Genomic DNA, 23,498 nt, shown 5'->3' with positions numbered 1-23,498 from the left:
TTCGGAGCAGTGGCATCAGTGGCAGTGGGTTCATGGAGGGTGGCATAGGGAACAGAAGGTCCAAAGGTGCGGGAATAAGTGGCGGCGTATGTCCAAGGAGGCGGTGGCCATCGGTTGCGGCAGTGACGAGTGACGTGGCCGATGCGACAGCAGTGGAAGCAGATTGGTCTGTCATCAGGTGCACGCCATTCGGATGGGTGGCGGCGAGATATGGTAGAAAAGGACTGTTGGGGACGAGGAGGGCCGGCAGAGAACTGGGGAACGCTGGGTTGAGATGTTGAACACACGGAGTTCAGACCCATGTTCTCAAATTCCTGTCTGACTACGGCCTGAATCATGGCAATCGTGGTTGCTGGCGGATCGGGAGGCGTCGCGGAGAAAGCTGGCGAACAGGCGGCCTCGAGCTCGCGGCGAACAATACGGGTGACGTCGTCACAGGTGGTGGTCTGACGCGGTCGACCCTCGCATGCCGACGTAGCAGCAGTGTTGGGTAGCCGCGTGATGTGGTGTGTGATGCTGCGGCTCTTGGCTTGTTCGAGGCGACGGCATTCTTTAATGATCGCGTCGATTGTCGAGACGTTGCCGAAAACAAGCAAATTGAAAGCGTCGTCGGCGATGCCTCTTAGAACATGTGACACTTTATCTGATTCAGACATAGCATCGTCAGCTTTGCGGCATAGAGCCAAGACTTTGAAGATGTATGTAACGTACGGCTCTGTAGATGTCTGAACACGAGACGCAAGAGCCTTTCTCGCGGCTACCTTGTGGCCAATGGGGTCGCCGAACAGTTCCCGTAGCTTTTCTTTGAAAGTGTCCCAACTGCTTATCTCGTCGTCATGCATCTGGTACCACACGCGTGGGGTGCTGCCAAGATAAAAGATGACATTGGCGAGCATAGTGGTTGGGTCCCACCTATTATTAGCGCTGGCATGTTCATATAGCTTGATCCATTCGTCAACATCCCCCTGTCCCTCCAGGCCAGAAAACACACCAGGGTCGCGATGTTGGGCAACTGTGACGATTGGAGCAGTCGGACCAGCCGAAGCCGTTGCAGTGGCAGGCTCGTCACCGGGAGGCATGGTGACAAGCTCGATGTACCGACCACTCCGGAGTTCCGTGGCGAGGATGGGGATCGCTGACCTCCACCAGAATGTTACGTGTAGAAAGACACAGACGAAAGAGGCTATTTACAGGCTATTTACACTGGACTGGAGCCAGAGCGCCAGGCCAACATTCACTCGCGCCAAGGGCACAGACCCACTTCGTCGTCGTTCTCGCGGCGGCTCGTCCCTTGAGCATTGCTCGATGATATCGTAATAATATCTTGTTACTAAGAACTTATAAGCAATTTGCAAGAAGGTCGAGCCATAATAGGGCAGTTATGAGTGCCAGCACGTGCGGCGCATATCACACCGAGGAATGCATCAACGTGGCTAATGGCATCCGAGATTTGTGTGTGATGCGTGGCGTGGCGGCGTACATCTTGGTCATAGCTGACTGTGCTTAGTGCCCTCAGATATTTTGGTTCGGATGAAAAAAAAGGAAAGTAAAAAGAGAAAAGTCAGTTTCACCAGAAACGTGGAGCATTGATGGCAATAGCAAGGAGATTACACAAAGTAAGGTTCGTAGTTTTATCAGCGTCAGGCACACACAGGCAAACATTAACAAATCTCATTGTGATGTGTGTAGTGTACGAGACAGTGCCATGGTAGGAGGTGAGAAGAAGAGGACGACAATGAGTGCACGCACGCAGAGGTGTATCTTGTGATGGGTGAAAGAATACAACACTGAAGAGCATCCAGCATGAGAACGTGTAGCATAAGATAAAACAAAAGGAAAGGAATCCAATCGGAAGAACCCATGGAGTTTTCAGGGGCCAATTACCGATGAACACAGAACTCTGAAGGTTACCAATCAGGCAAAGACAAATTGGCCAGAGCTGCAGAAAAACTAGGCACACTGGCAGAAGAGAGGGAGAGTTCCAGGAAGCGACGCAAGGGTGAAGATCGGTCACTGGACCGGAAGCTGAAGATGGGCCATTGGGTTCCGGACCAGAGCCTCCAGGACTTCACCCGACCAGGGCCTCCTGCCAACCTGTTCCCATGCATCGCAACGCTGTCCGATCATGGACTGCTGGCCGAGGTCGGCAAACTCCTGCCCCTGCTGCAGGCATAGCGCGAGCAGTTGGGCTATGGGCCCGAGTCTGCGCCCAGCTGCCTGGCCAGAATGCTGCCTGCACCTGCATGTAATGCCAGGCCACCTGCGTCCTATTCTCCAAGCCCGAGTTGCCACGCTCTCGTCACCCATTCGTCGGTCAAGCACATCCACCTTTTGGCAAGAGCAACGCCGCTTCTTTCGTAGCCTCACCTCCCCCCGCCACGTCGAACTGTCGCGCGTGATCACACTTGTGGTCCGCCCTAACTTACATGGCATAGATACTGTTCCAGCTTTGAGTGTAGTAGTTTCTTGCCGAGAATTTTTATTGAGTGTTTACTTTAGACATTTACTTTTTTGCACGAATTGCATTAAAAGTTTTGTGTACGTTTTGCTACAAACGGCTTTGTCCTCAATTGGGTTCTTGGAGGCTAGGCCTCAGGGAATCGTCTGAAACATTAAAGAAAGAAAATAACCTGCATCACACTTACTCAATGACCATGAACTCGCAGTTACAATGTGAACGAGCACTTTGTACCGTGCCTCGGAGACGTGAGGTTATGCGAATGCCAACACTAGACGTGTGGGAACAACAAAATGTGTGTGAAAGGACCATCTATTTTGGCTCCATGGAGAGATTACCTCAAAGATTGATACGGCGCGTGGCTGGTGCACGGATGCGGGTGAGGAGGAGAAGGTAAATTGGCACGCTTTCCTGCACCCCCCCCCCCACCCCCCAAGCGTGTGCTTGATCATGTTACCGCATATTCACTCCCTAACCATCCCTCTTGCACAGGAGGAATCATTGGCTCTTGTGTTCCTCTGAGTTGTTTACCAACGTGACAAATGGCACAGCGGTGTTTCCTGCCTACCATGTCCCGTTACGCATGCTTTGACAGCAGTTTTGCTGCTCAAACTTTTCATGCAGAAGGACACTTGAAATAACTTTTGCCTCCGCCGACATAGTCACTTCCTTAAATCGTGAAAAATAACACGGTTTTCAATGCAACTAAGATCGGGAAATGAAAATAGTTTGTTACATTGAGGCTTCATTGTACTTGATTTGGGTCACGACTGTCAAGAGAGGCAATTACTACCTACCATTCACGCCTGCAAGTGCAAATGAGTGGTGCTGTTTTAAAATATTAAACAGAAAAGCCGAGCATGTGGGTCTTTCATCCCAACACACTAAATCTTAAAAAATGCAGCCCTGGTTCACCTTTAATTTACTTGAAATCCCGAATAATTAACACGCCCAATAATTTCTTAAATGTATTCATGTATAGCCTACATGATTAAAGCATGCAAGTGTATGCGAACAGCAGCAGTCTCGAGAAATTTCACCATGAGCAACATGTTTTGGGAGGCTGCTTGCAGGTTGTCTAGCGGATGTGAACATTAAATGCCAAGAGTCCTACATTGGTGACCAGTTGAAATCAGCCAAACGACCTCTGCCAGTTGCCAGACTGAATGCTAGTCAAGAAAGTTTGAACTGTCAAGATTTATTTTTGAAAAGCCTATAGGAGTTTCCTTTTGTAATTTAGTGATACTTTGATACTTTGTGATACATGTGAATGTGAGCTCATCTTGCATTAAATTACTCTCCACCTCCCACTGAATCGCAGAACCTGTTTGGCCGTACAGCCCATGCATGTGACAACAGGTCTGCATACAACATACCTCCAAATATACCAGGTGTGGGGATGCTCGACTCCCACGCGCCCCCTGATGTTGTTTCCTCCATTGACTCTTGTGTCTCCTGTAATCCAGCTTCTCCCCGTAGCTAAACACCGGTGGCGGTCGGTGTGGTTGCAACATATTACGAGAGATGGCACGAGTGTTGCACTGCTAATAGGGTGCCTTGACATCAGTGCCGCATTCTACCATTCAGGGTGGTGACACCCTTTGACCAGGCCCGTGCTGCACCTCGGCCATATTGTGTCGGTGTTGTTGAAGCAGCTGTACATTTGCGTGCATTAGTCAGTGCGGCGTGGTTGTGTTGCCTTGTGCTTGTATTCATTCTATTGCATAATATGATAGAACCATACAGGCTATCAGCTGTATTGGTGTACCACATTTATTTTTTTATAATCGACTGAGACGAAACCTTAAAAACCAATGAAGTATTTTTTTTGGAATTTTCCCTACATCATCATCATCATCATCAGCCTGGTTACGCCCACTGCAGGGCAAAGGCCTCTCCCATACTTCTCCAACAACCCCGGTCATGTACTAATTGCGGCCATGCCGTCCCAGCAAACTTCTTAATCTCATCCGCTCACCTAACTTTCTGCCGCCCCCTGCTACGCTTCCCTTCCCTTGGGATCCAGTCCGTAACCCTTAATGACCATCGGTTATCTTCCCTCCTCATTACATGTCCTGCCCATGCCCATTTCTTTTTCTTGATTTCAACTAAGATGTCATTAACTCGCGTTTGTTCCCTCACCCAATCTGCTCTTTTCTTATCCCTTAACGTTACACCTATCATTCTTCTTTCCATGGCTCGTTGCGTCGTCCTTAATTTCAGCAGAACCCTTTTCGTAAGCCTCCAGGTTTCTGCCCCGTAGGTGTGTACTGGTAAAACACAGCTGTTATACACTTTCCTCTTGAGGGATAGTGGCAACCTGCTGTTCATGATCTGAGAATGCCTGCCAAACGCACCCCAGCCCATTTTTATTCTTCTGATTATTTCCGTCTCATGATCCGGATCCGCCGTCACTACCTGCCCTAAGTAGATGTATTCCCTTACGATTTCCAGTGCCTCGCTGCCTATTGTAAATTGCTGTTCTCTTCCGAGACTGTTAAACATTACTTTAGTTTTCTGCAGATTAATTTTGGACCCACCCTTCGGCTTTGCCTCTCCAGATCAGTGAGCATGCATTGCAGTTGGTCCCCTGAGTTACTAAGCAAGGCAATATCATCAGCGAATCGCAAGTTACTAAGGTATTCTCCATTAATTTTTATCCCCAATTCTTCCCAATCCAGGTCTCTGAATACCTCCTGTAAACACGCTGTGAATAGCATTGGAGAGATCGTATCTCCCTGCCTGACGCCTTTCTTTATTGGGATTTTATTGCTTTCTTTATGGAGGACTACGGTGGCTGTGGAGCCGCTATAGATATCTTTCAGTATTTTTACATACGGCTCGTCTACACCCTGATTCCGTAATGCCTCCATGACTGCTGAGGTTTCGACAGAATCAAACGCTTTCTCGTAATCAATGAAAGCTATATATAAGGGTTGGTTATATTCCGCACATTTCTCTATCACCTGATTGATAGTGTGAATATGATCTATTGTTGAGTAGCCTTTACGGAATCCTGCCTGGTACTTAAAGGCAGGATTCCGGAATCCTGCCTGGTCCTTAAATTTTCCCTACAATTTGTTGTAAATTGCAGCACTAAAAAAAATATTAGTTCCAACTCTGTTGCACATACAGACTTGCAGCTCCTGCCACCGACAGGGTTGGTTGTTGCCAGCTGCCTCCCCCCCCCCCCCTTCCCTGGATGCTTTTTCACGTTATAAAGCACCGATTGAGCACATAGTGACGAGCCTTAAACAAAAACAGACTTGCAGTGCTCTGCAAGTATGCTCATGATACACATCTAACACTGCTTCTTAATTGGACAAGATAGATTACCATTGACAGCTGCTTTGAAAAAAGCAGTCACACCACTGATGAAGACACGGCACAAAACTCTCTTTTGCATTGGCTTATCCGGTGGTTACTGACAGCACACCCCTGCCTTTCCTGGAAGCCAATGTCGGCAGTCAGAGCAGATGATTAGAAAGGAGTAATGAATATAACAAAATAAGTGCAACTGCCTCTTTAATTAGATCATTGTACAAGATTTTACTGTACATCTCACACTGCTTTTAGCGGCATACCAATCTTATTCCTGCCAACAAAATTTGTCTGTGTGAGCCTTTACCAGAGAATGAGTTGCTATTATCCCGGTGATCCAAATTGCCATGCAGCTGTGGCCGTAGATATGAGTGATGGGCTGGCTGCCGAGGGCTGTCATATGGCAAGCTGCCCTGGCCAAATACAGTCTGGTATGCATGTTGCTGGTAGTGTGCATTGCTGGCCGATGATGCAAAGTGGTTCCTGCAGGCATTGAGTAAAGATTACTACAAAGCACTGTGCTTATTAGAAAAACAAGTTTACATATGTTAAGCCAACACAGGTAACTCATTTTCATATTTTGTACACAAACTCCATCCAGTATAAGTACCAAAATACTCTACTGTGAGAACAAAAGGTTCTCCATAAAATAAAGATGCATGATAGGTGCATTATCTAGGACAATATAACAAGCCCACACTAATTTCATTCTTTTCAACCTTTGTCATTGGCTTGCAGGAAATGATGGCTAGAACAGCACTGCAAAAGGATGGATAGGTGGACTAGAAACTTAGAGCGCTATAAACATATTGTACACACAAGAGTGCACGTGGTGTATTTGTTCCTTTTCTACGTCCTGTGTGTTTAGAGCACTCAGCTTTTCTAATCACAGCAGCACTGCTGTTGTAGCCATCACTGACTTTGCAGCAGTGTAACTGTAAGAACCTAAAATCTTCAAAACAAAACAAAAATACTATACAGGCATTGCCCAACATCAAATTTCAATATTGGGACGTCATAATGCAACTAAACGAGTTCTTCGGAAAATGGAGAGTGGAAGTGACCAACAGTGGGGGAAAAAGGAAAAGGCTTAAGAGGAAGATTTCCTAAGTATACTTTGTGGTGCAAAATACATTTCTTGAAAAGGGACAGAAGGAAGGAAGACAGTGAAGCGCCAAACTACCAACTGTTTAACGACAGCCTGAAAAAACATATAGAAGAAAAGACAACTTCCGCTCATGTGCAGGGAGCCAAAGTGTGACAGAACAACATTGTCATGATAACATACTTTGGATAAAGCACATTTCTGCAGAATATAATACGATAGATGTGTCGCTGACTCAATCAGACCCTTTCATTTTAATATAAAACGCTTTCAACAACTCCCTTGCAGTTTGGTCCCTACTTTTGCCAAGAATCAATATTTGTTCAAAGCATGGCGTACAACGACAGGCTTTGCAGTGCACAGGAAGATGCAACTTGTCACACTTACCGATACTATTAGCGTGCTCCATCAGTCTGCCACTAATACAAAGTCCCGTTTCTCCGACATATGACTTGCCGCAATCTAGGGGTATTTCGTAGACCACCCCTTCAACACAGTCCGGGAAATGTTTCGCGTGCTGCTTCTGGCAGCCCTGCAGCCCCTCGCGTGTGATCTGGGGGCACAATTGAGCTAACTTGTTGGGAGCCGAAAGGCAACCGGAATCATATCTGGTAGCTACCTTCTTGAGGTTATGGCTCACATGGTGCACATAAGGTACTACTTCTGGTTTTACTTCTGGTTCCGCATCCTGAGCTTCTAAAAGCCGTTAAACAGTGCATTGATGAAAGTGGCGAAGCCAATTTTGTGTCTAAAATGGAGATGTCAGCTTCGAATTTTGTTTCCCTTTTGGAAGCTTATCTCAACCGCACCTTTGTAACTTTTGAACATGGCATATTTTTGCAGAAAGAGGGCATCTGCATTGGTTCACGTGTAGCACCCATTTTATATGACATTCTTTTATCCTACTTTGACGACGCACTACGATGTGTTTTACTTCATTTCATCCGAATGCTCTTAAAGTTTTCAGATACGTTGGTGATTTTTTAGTTGTTATCGACTATAGATGCCCCTTGCCATGCCATGAAATGGTTCAGCAGTTTTTAGACGTTTTTAGAGCAAACGCAAAGGGACTTACTTTTACTAATGAGCTTCCGAAGGACAGTTTGTTGCAGTTTTTAGACCTTAACCTAACACTTATGAGTGATCACGTTTGCTGTGCGCACCTCCCTCGAGGTAAAAAAGAATTGTTAGAATGACTCAGCGCACTCTAAGACTGTGAAGCGTGGAATCGCCTTACTTTGCCTGGAATAGGCTCTGTGCAAATCATGTGTGCACGTGATGCAGGCGAGTTTTTGCCATCAACTTGAGAGACTTTTAAAAGCAGGCAACCCTCAGTCTGTCTTAAATGCCATGGTCGAGTCTCTCCTGCAGAAGCTAAAAACTACCGCTGCGAGCGGGAAAACGCACTTGAAGGAAAGGGAGCAAGTAAAACCAGAAGTAGTACCTGATGTGCACCGTGTGAGCCATAACCTCAAGAAGGTAGCTAGCTACCAGATATGGCATTCCGGTTGTCTTTTCGGCTCCCAACAAGTTAGCTCAATTGTGCCCCCGGATCACACGCGAGGGGCCGTGGGGCTGCCAGAAGCAGCACGCCAAACATATCACGGACTGTGTTGAAGGGGTGGTCTATGAGATACCCCTAGATTGCAGCAAGTCATACGTCGGACAAACGGGACGTTGTATTAATGACAGACTCAGGGAGCACGCTAATAGTATCGGTAGGTGTGACAAGGTGCATCTTCCTGCGCACTGTAAAGCGTGTCGTACACCATGCTTTGAACAAGTATTGATTCTTGGCAAAAGTAGGGACCAAACTGCAAGGGAGTAGTTGGAAGCGTTTTATATTAAAAATAAAGGGTCTGATTGTGTCAGCGATAAATCTATCGTATTTTATTCTGCAGAAATGTGCTTTATCCAAAGTATGTTATCATGACAATGTTGTTCTGTCACACCTTGGCTCCCTGTGCATGAGCGGAAGTTGTCTTTTCTTCTATATGTTTTTTCAGGCTGTCATTAAACAGTTGGTAGTTTGCCGCTTCACTGTCTTCCTTCCTTTTGTTCCTTTTCAAGAAATGTATTTTGCACCATACAAGTAAACCTAGGAAATCTAAGCACCAACTTGCCCAAGAAGTCCTTTTGGAATATCTTAAGAGGAAGCTTTAGCTCGGCCCGAACTCCAATGCGGCCTATTCAAATACATGAAAAATGCAGAAATGCTTTTCTGTGATAACCCCTGGACTTATTTTAATGAAATTTGTTGCATTTGAGAGAGAAAGGTAAATTGTAGTAACTGTTGGAAGTGGAATTTCGATTCAGAGCCTGAATATTGTAAAATTTTTTTTTGAAAATTCGAACATTTGAAACAAATAGAAACATGAATTAATAGCTCTGTATCAAGAACAGTTTATGGTTCAGTAAACAATATCCATTAGATCATTCGAAGCGGACAAATGCTATATGTCAATTTATATCTTGAAGCACTCCTATGATGGCCTCCAAATAGAAGTTGAAACAAGAAAAGGGGCAGGGGGAGAAAAGAGAATAAAGAAGAAGCGCGATAGAACAAAATGGAGTCTGTGTTGTGAAGCTACTAAGTGCAGTTTTATTACATATTTTGGTGCAGTCGGCTTTATATGATCCATGATGTTGGTAACCTTCTTCGTTTAGCCAGCCAAAGACAGCCTCCTCTTTATGAAGTACGAGCTCCCTGGAGACCTGCCAGTCGATCTTCCTGTCGACGTGACGACAGGTGAGCTCGTGTCTATTGTTCTGCAGAAGGCATCTACGTCTTTGGACGAACTCTTAGAAAAAGGGTCCGTGAAGATAAATCTTCAAGTCCCCCTTTTCAACTGTCTTGCGCTATCACAAATAGAGAAGTCAGTCGCATCGGAGCCAATTTACCATTCAGATCTCTCCGTTAAGCTTCAGGCAATTCAACTTCAACAAAAGCAGGTTTTACAGCAAAATGTGTGACCAGCACATTTGAACAATGAACAGCAGGTTGCCATTATCCCTCAAGAGAAAAGTTTATAACAGCTGTGTCTTACCAGTACTCACGTACGGGGCAGAAACCTGGAGGCTTACGAAAAGGGTTCTACTTAAATTGAGGACGACGCAACGAGCTATGGAAAGAAGAATGATAGGTGTAACATTAAGGGATAAGAAAAGAGCAGATTGGGTGAGGGAACAAACGCGCGTTAATGACATCTTAGTTGAAATCAAGAAAAAGAAATGGGCATGGGCAGGACATGTAATGAGGAGGGAAGATAACCGATGGTCATTAAGGGTTACGGACTGGATTCCGAGGGAAGGAAAGCGTAGCAGGGGGCGACAGAAAGTTAGGTGGGCAGATGAGATTAGGAAGTTTGGAGGGTCAACATGGCCACAATTAGTATATGACCGGGGCAGTTGGAGAAGTATGGGAGAGGCCTTTGCCCTGCAGTGGGCGTAACCAGGCTGATGATGATGATGACAGCAAAATGAAATGATTCAGACTCTTGTCACGGCTCTGAGTCTCAAAGAAAGCGTTCCTACAGAGGTTGTGGAACCTGAACACTTTGATGGTTTATCGGGGAATCCAGGAGCTTGGATTGCATTCTTTGAATACGCCTGTCGACAAAAACGGCTGGGACACAGATGATTGAAGAGTGAAGCATATGCTCCCTTTTCTAAATGGCATTGCAAGGAAATGGTACGAGCTGTGTATCACGGGAAATCAATGTGATGCATGTAGCACGTGGAAGGAGAGCGTTATCTCGTCATTCCGTGGCAGCCCGAACAAGCCATATTTTATTGCTACAGGTCTGCAGCAGCGCTACAGTATTTCTTCAAAAAGCATCGACAACTTCAACTTGCAGGGCCGGAACTATCACTAAAATCTGTTAGAACGCTCATAATACACGGCCTACCTCGTGAATTGCAACGACAAATTCAAGCTGCAGCACCAAAAACTATGGAGGCTTTGCTGGAGTCACTTCAAGAGATCGCCTGCCATTGGATGGAGAGGACGACAAAGCTGCGTTGGGATGCTGTGAAGTAGTACTCACAAAGTAAGGAACGCAAGAGCAGACGACAGTGCGGCTGTCCTCAAGAAGAAAAGAAAGACAAGGGAGGCGCGTGCAGGGAACTAAAGAAAGGGGACTCGCACAGGGGAGATCGTTGGAATGCCGGCACGACTGGTGCCGCATGGCCTACAGAACCCACATCTACGAGTGAGGTTCACTTGACCGGGCATCCGTCTTCGGGACAGAGAACGCCTCGGGTTGTTACACTGCACGAGACCTCGGAGCGACCTGCTGCAACCTCGAACCCGGATCTACGTGCGAGGTTCAGGAGAGCGAGCGTCCGCTATGGAGAAGAAGAGCGCCTCGAGTCGTCGCCTTGCACGAGGCCTCAGAGCGGCCTGCTGACATCTCGGAACCCGCATCTGCACGCGAGGTTCAGGAAACCGGGTGTCCATCATCGAAACGAGCGCCTTGGGCTGTCGTCTTGCATGAGACCTCGTAGCAGCCTGTTGCCGTCTATGGAACTATGGGCTGTCCACCTTTTCCTGCCCCGTACTGCTGCGTCTACTTTTCCATGCCGGTCATCACTCTACCAGCGAGTGTTCCACCTCGAAAACTCTACGAGTCTCGCCACGCTCCGGACTTCAACCGCAATCTCCTGAGACTACTTTTTTTTTTTTTTCCAGTTTATGAACAACCTTGCATGTGTGGTCCTAGTTGGAGACATTGTTCGTGTTTACGTGCAGTCTAATATAATTGTTGTGTGTTTCCTAATCATGCACCGTCTCCTCCATCTTCCTCGCGTCACACGCCTTGCAACATGATGATCCTAACCATCACAGATGTCTAAAGGGCAGCATCGAGAAACAGAGAGTCTCATGAACAGTTACCAAAGAATGGTTACCAACAGGGAAGTCACCACAGGTCGTTGCATACCACGAAAAGAGAGTCATTGCCTGAGGAACGCAGTTTGCCCAGACAAAAAAATACTAATCAATGAGGGTTTTCAGTCTGACCCTATGACAAAAAACGAGACTGTTTGTTTGATTTCTGCGAGCTTGTTACATATAGAAATTGAGGTCAATGGACAACGTACAAGAGCACTTATAGACAGCGGAGCTTCTGTCTCCATTCTTAAGAACAGCAATGCAAACCCACAAGATGTAATCCGAGCGAGGTCAGTTCTTGTATGTGGGTATGGTGGAAGCAAGAGAGAATATTGTGAGTGGACACGCCTGAAAGTAAAGTACCAATTTAAAGTGGCAGAAGTGGTTGCATTAGTTTTAGACACCGTGGAGTACGACTTTCTCCTATCTCATCCTGACATGAAGTTGAGACTGAATATTCATTGGGACGATATGGTGTCTGTTGATCAAGAGGCTGACCAGAGTCGGGCCAAAAAGAAGACCACCTATGGATGCTGAAGAAAAACAGTGCAATTCCTCAACTCTACCCCGAACTGGTATGCTTGGGAGGATATCCACCGGCGACAACAAAGTTCAAAGTTCCATTTCACCTGTCCAACAAAACAGTAGGGAGAAAAAAGCCTTACAACTTGACGAGAGAGAAGAAGGCACGACTAAAAGAAAAGCTACAAAAGATGTTAGATACTAATGTAATTTGCCCGTCGGTGTCTCCCTTTGCTTCACCTATCCCCAGCTCCAATACAAGATGGCAGCTGGCAGCTATGTACGGATTACAGAGGTGTAAATAACCCAACCCTGTTGATTCCTTTCGCAATGCCAAGGATTGACACCATTATCGATGGAATCGGACGCTGTACCTGCTTTTCTCGCATAGACTTGTGCAAGGGCTTCTGGTAGGTGCCATTACAAGAAGACACCAAGCAATACAGTGCATTTACGACTTCCTTTGGCATATACGAATATAACCGCCATCCTTTCGGATGGAAAAATTCACCTGTTGGTTTCAAAAGATGATGAACACAGTTTTGAATCCCTACATTGGACGCTTCTGCAGCGTCTACGTGGACGACATTATCATATACTTTAAAAGTGAAAAGTTGCATGAAGAACACTTGGGTCATATTCTGGCAGCGTTATCTGATGCTAAACTAAAAGTTAATTTCAAGAAGAGTGAGTTCTTCAAAACTAAGGTGGCATTTCTAGGCAGAATTTCGGACGGAACAATGAAGAAGACGAAAGAAGAATCAGTAGCTCGCATAGCAAAACTAGTAAAGCCATACGATGTACACTCACTTTGCGTGTTTTTAGGCTTGGCGGGCCATTTCAGAGCATTCATTCAAGCTTATGCTCTCAAAAGTAGCTGTCTGACAAGACTGACTCAGAAGGATGTTGCCTTTTGTTGGAAAGAAGAATGTGATGACGCCTACAGAGATTTGGTCCGAATAATTTCTTCTGATCCTGTATTGTGCTTACCAGACTTTGCGCTGCCCTTCGTATAGAATACCGATGCATCTCATTATGGCATGGGAGCAGTCTTGGATCAGGGAGACTCATCACGACCACCAAACCAACATCTTTGTGTAGTTGGATACTACAGCTACACATTCAACAAAACAGAATTGCACTATACCATGACAGAAAAAGAAGCTCTTGCCGTTTTAAAAGCCGACCGATACATCCCTTCATATTTGGAAGGTGCAAAGTTCAAGTTATACACAGACCATGAAGCACTAAAGTACATACTGAAGACGGCCAAACTGAAAGGAAAGATGGCTGGCTGGGTGGGTGAACTTCAGCAATTTGATTTTGAAGTACTGTATTTACATGATTGTAAGTCGAGCTATTTTGTGAAATTTGAAAATCTGAACTGGAGGAGGGGGGGGTCGACTTACAATCGAAACCAAAACATGGCGCTGCCAAAAAAAGCAAGACCGACGAGATATTAGGGGAGCTACAACGTAATTACAATTTGATGTTTTCTCTATGGCCCTACCCGTAGCTTTTCGCTATCCCGCACGTTTGTTCGCTTTTCGGAAGGGTTTTGAACATTTTTTAGTTTTACAGCGCACACAATCCTCATAGGGGGGGTGTCAATAGTTGATGGAAGTGCTGCTGTTCCATTCGCGGCGGTACCTTCAGAACGTTGGCGTTTGTGGGGAGTATCAATAGTTCATGGAAGAGCAGGCACTGCTCACGTGTTTCTCTTTCCCTGTAGCTTTTAGTTTGACGTGTTCGACTTGACTGCCGGCTACGTGCTACTTCCATGTTTCCTCAGTCGTCATGAGTGCTCCAGGCCCACTAAATATTCGGCACTCTTTCACAGCAGCATTCAAGAGGGCTGCTATCCTTTATGCCGAAAAAACAAATCAATGCGCAGTGGGCCTCAAGTTCGATGTTTCTGAACAACATCAAGTTACGCTTCACTGCGCCCTATCATCCCGCAGCAAACGGGCTAGCTGAAAGGGCTATCAGGGACATCAAGCAATACATTAGCATGTATCCAGCATTCCCAGGAGGTTGTAAATGTTGTGTGGAAGCGGCAGTAGCTCACCACAACCGCTTGTATACGATTGACCTGGGATGCATTCCTCTGTTCGCTGCAACTGGGAGACCACCTTATCTGCCTGCGGATATAAGCCTCGGCATTGACAAGAACATAAAGCTCACAGAAGCAGCACGAACTGTTAGACAGTAGATCAAGCTATCGTGAAAGAATGAAGAGAAATTTCGACAGGAGGCAAAAACTTATGCAGATCCCACGCACTGTGGGAATCTATGTAAGCGAAGCTTTCCGTGCTGGATGCTTCGATTGACAACAATTAGCGGTGATGTTGACGGTTAAAGCTAAATTTCTTCAACGTTTAAGTTAACACAAGAGTGTTGAGTTGATGTAAAACGTTACCTTGCATGCAGCACTGCTGTTTGTCTGCACAGTACACAGAACACACAGGGAGAGGTGTTTACTTGAGGCGTTGTTGTGCGCCATATTTTATAACCTCTGAGAGGGTTGAGCGTTGTCATTTCCTCACATGGCACATTGCATTGTAGCAGAAGCATTAAACTTGAATTGGATTATGGGGCTGTATATTGCAAAACCACACTCGAACTATGAGGCAAGCCGTAGTGGCGGACTCCGCATTAATTTTGACACCGTGATGTTCTTTAACGTGTCCCAAAATCGAAATGCACATGGGCAAATGCGGCTGCCGTGATTGGGATCAAATCCACTACCTCTAGCAATGCCATAGCCGCAAAGCTACCGCGGTGGGCTCAAAAGTGTTGATTTGACGGTCGACCGCTTCCGTATTGTTACCCAGACCCTGCAATGGGCTTTAATTAATGCGGCTCTGCTTCAGCATGCCCTGCGTAATTTGTCCGCCTGACATATTTGCATGGCGTTTATTTTTCTGAAATAGCAGCAACAAACTGTACTGTGTCTTGAACTTAAGCTTGTCCTGTTTCCCTGCAACTGCTGTCGTGTACAGTAGTGGGGTTTCCTTGCCTTATCACATTCCTTCCCCCCTCTCTTATATTGGAACTGCCTCTTCTCCCTCTGCTTCTCTCTACAGTTCAATCCTTGTCCCCTCTAGCCTCACACATTAGCAGAAAGGAAAGCGCTGCAGTCCCTGCAATGCTTCTGAGGGGAGTCACGGATAATTACAGCTGTCAAGCCGCTAATGTCGTGACAGTTAGGGAGCTCCAGAAGGCATTGTGCACATTCGACGTGGTGGGGTAAAAACAAGTTCTTCTGGTCGCCTTTCCTCTTCGATTCGCGCCTGTCATCTATATACACACTCTGAACCACCCCTCTACACGGTGTGCGCCACAGCAGCAGCAGAAGTGGAAAAGTTGAAGGAAGAGGCAAAGAAAGCTCCGCTTTAATACAATGTTACACACACTTGACATCAATGGCTTCATACTGGTAAATAGAGGGCCAAGCCTGAATGCGGCCTATAACAGACAATTTCGTATGATCAAGACGGCAAGTCAACAAGGACTCTTAAAGATCGTATGGTACATTGGTCCCAATGACACTATGAATCCGCTGCTATTGGGAATATATTCAAGTATCATCCTAGGAGGAATGCAAACAATGCTGGGGGGAATGAAGCAATACTATTATGGCCTGCAAATAGAAGAAGTTGAAATGAGACAAGGGGCAGGGGAACAAAAGAGAACAAAGAAGAAGTGCGATGGACCAAAATGGAGTCTGTGTTATGAAGCTACTAAGCACAGTTTTATTATGTATCTTACCTGAATTCGTTACATTGTGTACAAGGGTTCCGCAAAAGCTGTATTTTATTATGACCAAATTTTTTAGATTCATGATTAACATATCAATTTTGTTCGCTTTAGATGTGCTATTAAATGCGATTCACAGAATTGTGATACTATTTCAGTGCCAAGTTAGAGTTGTAAACTGCATAGTTTTGTTTTTCTGAAAACTTGCGATTTTTGTAAATTTTTAACAAAAAATTGACCTAAATAAAAAATTGGAAACCAACAGCCACTAGATTCATTTTTTTCTTCGATAAGCATTAAACATTGTCCAATTTAGTGCAGTGGTTGATGATAAAGATGAGTTCTCCTTTTACATGTATTTAGATAGGAACACCCGAGCTAAACCTTCCTCTTAAGCCAATGTTTCAACAAGAGCCCCAATGAATAGAACTTCCCTTGTTGAAACGTGGCTCCAGCCTTCCCTTTTTCAAGGTAAAAATGGTGCCATAGTTCCACGCATCCTACATTTCTAGCAATTGGCCTCTTTGCACAACTTGGTACAAAATGAAAAAGTGTGGTATGGCAAATTTGAATGGTATGAGCAGCAGCCAGGTTTTAAATATTCATAGGATTTCACAGTAGTGCAAGCAGTGGAAACAGTATGCTCGCCACCCAACTGCTGGCTACTTGCTAGCTGCTGAAAGCATTTATTTAAACTACAGATGACCGTGCCAACTGCATAAGTTTTGTACAAAAGCAGAGAGCTGACGTTATCAGATGGACATGACTATGAACATACTTATTCAGAAGTGGGTGTTGAACCTGCCGAGGGTAGAGGAGGCGTCGAAGGTCCATAGTGCTGCTGTTGACCAAACACCAATACATGGGCACAGAACAGCAAAGAGTGAGACAGAGAGATGATAGGAAGGAACACACCACAAGAAAGACAAGAAAGCATTGCTTTTCTTTGTTTACATACAAAGCATTCTTTAAGTGTAGAGTTAAGTTCAAGCAATGCAATGACCACTCAAACAAGCGTCACCCTACTAAATCCACTGCAGGCATCTCTCAAAGATTTTCAATCATTCCTGTCCAGCATCAAGCACTCACAAATTTCTTAATCGTGTCCCTAATCTGACTCTTCCGTCTCTGACAGTATTTCCTTTCCCTTGGTATATCACATATTGATGTACTGAGGATGTAGAATACATTTCACTTGTTACATGCATTATATCACTTTATTTCAATTAGAATATAGCCCCCTAGTGCAATAGGTAGGCCAATATTGTACTTATTTCCTTCCATCACTCAATGAGTGGTTCTAAATTACCTTGACATACTTAATGTCTCCCTAGTATCTTGACTGATGCCTAGTTTTTTTTCTGTATATATATATAAAGCATCCACACTCTCAGCCCCCCAGATAACTGGCAGAATACAGGAATATAACAATAGGGGCAGTTTTGACAGCATGGGGAACAGCATAAGACTGTTACTATATGTAACTGCCATGCGTATACTTTAACAGTGGCACAGACTGTTTATGGCATATGGAGCAGAATGTTTGGAGAATAAATGCAGGCTGCACAGAGCGATCAGTGTGTTCTGCTGCTGTTTTAAAATGTTCCCAGTTCCTAAATGAGTTTTTCTAGTTTAGCTGTTACAAAGGCTGCCACCTATATGTCTTAAAGGGCCCCTCACCAAGTCTGGCAATTATGAGCTGACAAGCGCAGAGCATATATTGCAAGATAATGATTGTGTCTGCAAAGTATTACCTCGCTACGCACCACGAAACGGTCTAAAATTTCAAACCGAACGCCGTTTTTCTTTCTTCTCAAGGACGCCGCGTTTCAAGCCGGAGGATGATGTACTCATGTACCTGTGCCTACGCACTCGTGTCCGCAGCATGACTTCAATCATCCAGACATATGACTTCGAGAATTAGTTAAGGCAACATCTGTTATTTGTGTCTGTTGCTTGAATTGACGAATTGAAGTTTAGAGAAATAATAAAACACACAAATGGAATGTCTCCGTGTTTTTTTGTTTTACTTCGCACCGAAGCAAGAGAGATGGTACTTCTGCTTCATCTGCTTGTTCCCACGGTCGTGCGGTCACGTGCGCACGTACTGAAACTATGCCATTTTCTACAGTGTTCCAGTGCATGATCATGCTCTGCGATCCGCTTGTTCTGCTTCAGTATTCATGTATGCTCTGCACTTGTCAGCTCAACATGGCCGGACCTGGTGAGGGGCCTTTTAAATTGCTTGTTTAAGTGATTGCGACAAAAGAAGGAAACGCAAAGCTTAACTGTGATGAAATGTCCATCCCTCACACCTGGAGATGTGCTTACCAAGTACAATGTATTTGTCTCTTGCTCCTTTTGCTAAAATTTGTGATGTGACAATTTGGTAGGGAGGCGAGGACAAAACATGTCGAAGCTCAATGACATCTTTGACTAACTAAGAAGCCAAAACTATGTACACGCTTTACCAGCCACTTATAACAAGAAAACAGCCAATTCTCATTTAATCCAGCTAGATTCTGCAATGCTGTGCCATCTATACATGCTACTCCAATACACACGATAGAGAAAAAGACAGTGACAAAGAATAGAGAAAGAACAGACAAGGACACATCTGCCAACCTATGAACTAAAGAATATTGCATACAAGACATTGAAGGAGATGAGAGAGAGAGAGAGATAGCACTTTATTTACACCCGTCAGAGAGTATGGGTGATCGGGTGAGACGCAGCTCTCCCTATCACCGTCTACCTCCCCCCTAGACGTCGGCCGGAATCAGTTGGCTTCCGGCGGCGGCCTGGGCTTGACGGATGGCCTGTTTTTGGGCTTGCTCTTCCTGGCTATGGAACGAGGATTCCCATGACTCTCTGTTTCCATGTAGGCCGTTTAGTGCTGGGCAAGCCCAAAGCATGTGATTTAGCGTTGCTGTGCCTTCACAGTTTTTACATTTTGGAGAGTGCACCTCAGGATGCCATTTGTGCAGAATATACGGGTTTGGGAAGGTACCTGTCTGCAGTTTGCGCCATATTACCTCTTCCTGCTTTGTGAGAGATCTATGGGGGGGAGGCAGAGTTCTCCTCCCCATTCTGTAGTGTTCTAGAATTTCTCTGTATGTGGTTAACTCTCGCTTTTTGGACAGGAAGTAATCCGCCTGCGCTGGGGCCCGGTGTGTGAGTCCTCGGGCGACCTCATTGGCGATCTCGTTCCCTGTGAGTCCACTATGAGCGGGTGCCCATATTATCCTAATTAGGTCGTTAGGTACGTTCTCCTTGCCTGCTTGCAGGATTTTGCCGGCCTCTTTGGAAACCTTACCTTTGTCATAGGCTTTGATTGCAGTTTTAGAATCGGTGATGACTATTCTAGTTGATGGGTGTGTGATTGCCAGGGCAATCGCCGCCATCTCTGCCTCATCTGGTGAAGAGTGTCGTACGCTACAGCTAGAGACTAGCGCGCCTTTGTCGCTCACTACTACTGCAGCATAATGCCCCTCTGGGTATTCTGCCGCATCGGTGTACACTACCCCTTGTGTTTGGAGGAGGGAGCCTTGGAGTCTTTGGACCCTGCTTCTCCTGCGTTCCTTGTTGTGTATGGGGTGCATGTTTCTTGGGATAGGGGTTAGAATTACACTTTCTCTCATTGCCCTGAGCACACCCGTTTCATGACACGCACGCACGCACGGACACGGACACGCACACACACACACACACACACACACACACATGCCATTACCGATCATTGGTCTTATGTTGTAGCACACAAGCAGCAGCATACTTGTAACTACAGCAGAGATTGACAAGCAACACATACGTCTTTCATCCTCATCATCCTATTTCATGTCCACTGCAGGACGAAGGCTTCTGCCTACGATCTCCAATTACCGTTGTCCTGTGCCAACCGATTCCAACTAGCGCTGCGAATTTCCCAATTTCATTGCCCCGCCTAGCCTTCTGCCATCCTTGACTGCGCTTCCCTTCTCTTGGCATCAATTTTGTAACCCTATTGGTCCACCTCTCTAACCTATGCATTACATGACCTGCTCAGCTCCATTTCTTTCTTTTAATGTCAATTAGAATATCAGCTATCCTGTTTGCTCTCTGATCCACACCGCTCTCTTCCTGTCTCTTAACGTTATGCCTAACTTTCTTTGTTTCATCAGCCTCCAAGTTTCTGCCCCATATGTCAGCACCGATAGAATGCATTGATAGCTCACCTTTCTTTTTCGTTTTAATGATAATGGTAAGCTTCCAGTCAAGATCTGACAATGTCTCCCGAATGTGCCTCAAACCAATTTTATACTGTAAATTTCCTTCTCATGATCAGGGTTCCCTGTGATTAATTCACCTAGGTAAACGTGTTCCTTCACAGACTCTAGAGGCTGACAGGTGATCTTGAACTCTTGTTCCCTTGCCCGGCTATTGATCATTATCTTTGTCTTCTGGATATTAATCTTCAACCCCACTCTTATAGACCGTTTCATCGGGCGAGGAGGATAGGGCGCGCGGAGAGCCTTTCCTCCTCTCTGGCTTGGGCGATCCGGAACGGCGCTGCTTGAAAGTATTGCTGTCGCGTGCTGCGGAATGATTTCAAGATGTTTTAGATCTTACTTTGTGAAATTTACACCACGTTCGTTCATATAAGGTCGTCAGGGAAGCCTTTCGGTGCATCGGTAACTACTGTAGGCAGAAATATGTCTTGGGGGCGCAAAAATGTGACGCGCATAATCAGCCGCGGTGTACTCGCATTATCAGTCGTGGTGCGTGTATGTGTTGTTTACTATTTTGCTTATATAGATTTTAATTCAACAAAGAAAATTGGCGTCTCTGTATTACCAGCATTAAGTTGTAAATCAGCTCACTGTCTGATCGATTGGCATAGGGAGTAAAACATAAAACATAAGAGTGCATGCTCGTGCACGGCCAACCTAAGGCAACCACGAAACATCTGAGCGGCAGGCGCTATCAAATATTTGTGATACACTGGTATCGTTCTCAAGCATTTAAAGTCTAGTATGCTTGAAATTACCATATGTCTACGCTAGCCTTGCTGCATGAGGCCCATGGCGCTGCTCAACACAGCGATCACTGCGGTTGGTGAGCCAGCACGATACATATATAGGCCGTGTGCTTCGGCATTGCCTTTTTGGCCTGTATACAGCCATAATATATGAGAGGGTTCGCATAAAAAGAATGCAATGGCAATTTTTGAGCACAAAAGTTCCGTAATACGTGTGAGCGTGTCGTAGAAAATTGAACAAACGCATACAAAAAAAGAAAGATCAGTTATCATCCTCTTTCTCTAAAAAAGCAAGAGAAAACGGGTGAACGCCGCACAACGTTTATAAATATATAACCGCTGATGCCGTATGCTTGGACCATGCACTGTATAGAACAAACATATCTGTAATCCAGCACCTACTACTGCTTAGGACGCTGGCGAAGTTCGTAAACGGTCGCTTTGATGGACAAGCTTAATTCAGACTGTAAGGTATGCTGCTATTACTAGCCAAAACTATTTTATTCGGGGGTGGAAACCTCATCCACCCAACCAAGTAGTCACGCAATGTAACCTGCAGCGAACAGTTTGAATGCTTGTCAAAGTATAACAACACAGCTCCTATCGTAGCAGAACGGTACCCACGCTGTTACGATCGTCATGTATGTTTCATGGCTCCTAAACCGCAGCTTAGAAATAGAGGATAATACAGCAATAAGGTCACATTAGTGACTGGAACATTCAGAAATACACAAACGATCTCCGAGGCTGATTGTAGGCTCAAATATGTGCGCACACCATAGCGCTGCGTGTTCCGTCCACCTCAACGTCAGCAGAAATTCCGGCCACTTCAGCACATCTCACAGAACCGTTTACCACGTAGAAGATGCACATCATACTAAACAGGCCGCACGGCTGCGAAAACAAACGTCAGAACCTACCGCCGAGTGTATACCTGCCATGCAAAAGACCGCTTTCACCCAAGCCAGTAAGGCGCTGCTCATAGGCGGTGCCACTGAGTTCACAATATGGCGGTGCCTACGAAAAAACGGTCTATACTTTCTCTGTGTTGAGGTCCTGAATCATTTGTTGTAACTTGTCCCCAGTGTTGCTGAACAGGACAATGTCATCGCAAATCGAAGGTTGTCGAGATATTCACTGTTGATCCTTACTCCTAAGCCTTCCTAGTTTAATAGCTACTTCTTAGAAGCACGCAGTGAATAGCATTGGAAAGATTGTGTCTTCTTGTATGGCCCCTTTCTTTATAGGTATCGTCCTACTTTTCTAGTGGAGAATTAAGGTAGCTGTAGAATTTCTGTAGATACTTTCCTAGATATTTACGTGAGTGGCCTGTAGTCCTTGATTACGTAATGCCTCTATGACTGCTGGTATCTCTACTGAATCAAATGCATTTCCGTAATCTATGAAAGCCATATAGAGAGGCTCATTGTACTCAGCAAATTTCTCGATTACCTGATTGATGACATGGATGTGATCCACTGTAGAGTATCCCTTTCTGAAACCTGCCTGTTCCCTTGGTTGATTAAAGTCCAGTGTTGCCCTTATTCTATTGGAGATTATCATGGTGAATATTTTATATACAGTCAAACCTCGATATATCAAACACGGATACATTGAATTATTGCGTATATCGGACACTTTCTATATCACCTGGAAAATCGCATGCATTTTTTATTCTTTATTTTGAACGGGGTTGGACGCGAAATGGATATATTGAACTCCGCCACCCTAGACAACATGTGCTCTATTGACAGGCGGTGAGCTTTTCCGCAACACCCTCAAAGATAGTGGGGGCGCGATGGGCGTTCCCGACTGCTGCGCACTATAGCAGCACACACTGATCGCGCCGACGGTGCCATTTGAACGTAGTGGCATGCGCACCCAGTGCCTTGGCCAGTTTGACAATGTCAACAACGCATTGCATTTGTCGTACTGACTCTTCCTCGGGGCCACACTCTGCACCTGCCGCGCCTGGCGATGACTGGCGGTAAGTGGCGGTTTGCATCCCCAACAATGCACGACAGCGCGCGCTCATTAGGCCAACGTTTTTAGATTCCTTTCAGTTTAAAGCTGCGATGCCTGGAATGTCGCTTATCTGGTTCCTGCCGTGCGGGATGGTGCTCGTAATGCTGTTTGCGCGATCGGCGCAGTCCCTTCCCATTGTCACCGCCACCTGATCGAAGTAATTAATTTAATTATGGGGTTTTACATGCCAAAACCACTTTCTGATTATGAGGCATGCCGTAGTGGAGGACTCCGGGAATTTCGACTACCTGGGGTTCTTTAACGTGCACCTAAATCTAAGTACACGGGTGTTTTCGCATTTCGCCCCCATCGAGATGCGGCCGCCGTGGCCGGGATTCAATCCCGCGACCTCGTGCTCAGCAGCCCAACACCATAGCCACTGAGCGACCACGGCGGGTCT

The 23,498-nt window shown here is 45.6% G+C and overlaps 1 protein-coding gene across 5 annotated transcripts in view; it reads right to left on the bottom strand.

The window, feature by feature from the left end:
- Patr-1 (Protein associated with topo II related - 1) overlaps positions 1-23,498 on the bottom strand; it is a 246,701-nt gene that overhangs the window by 61,892 nt on the left and 161,311 nt on the right. For 3 of the 5 annotated variants that reach the window (XM_055078308.2, XM_072285096.1, XM_055078311.2), the window contains 2 exons: positions 16,835-16,897; positions 6,087-6,262 (listed from right to left, as the gene is read on the bottom strand). In XM_055078308.2, coding sequence (XP_054934283.2) covers positions 6,087-6,262; positions 16,835-16,897 — 239 coding nt within the window. The remainder of the gene's footprint in view (positions 1-6,086; positions 6,263-16,834; positions 16,898-23,498) is intronic. The other 2 variants (XM_055078309.2, XM_055078310.2) reach the window with 2 other exon arrangements.

The sequence above is a fragment of the Dermacentor andersoni genome, chromosome 10, assembly GCF_023375885.2.
Source record: "Dermacentor andersoni chromosome 10, qqDerAnde1_hic_scaffold, whole genome shotgun sequence".
Taxonomy (NCBI): Eukaryota; Metazoa; Arthropoda; class Arachnida; order Ixodida; family Ixodidae; genus Dermacentor; species Dermacentor andersoni.
Note: the sequence above shows the minus strand (reverse complement) of the source record. Positions and strands in the feature narration are given on the sequence as shown.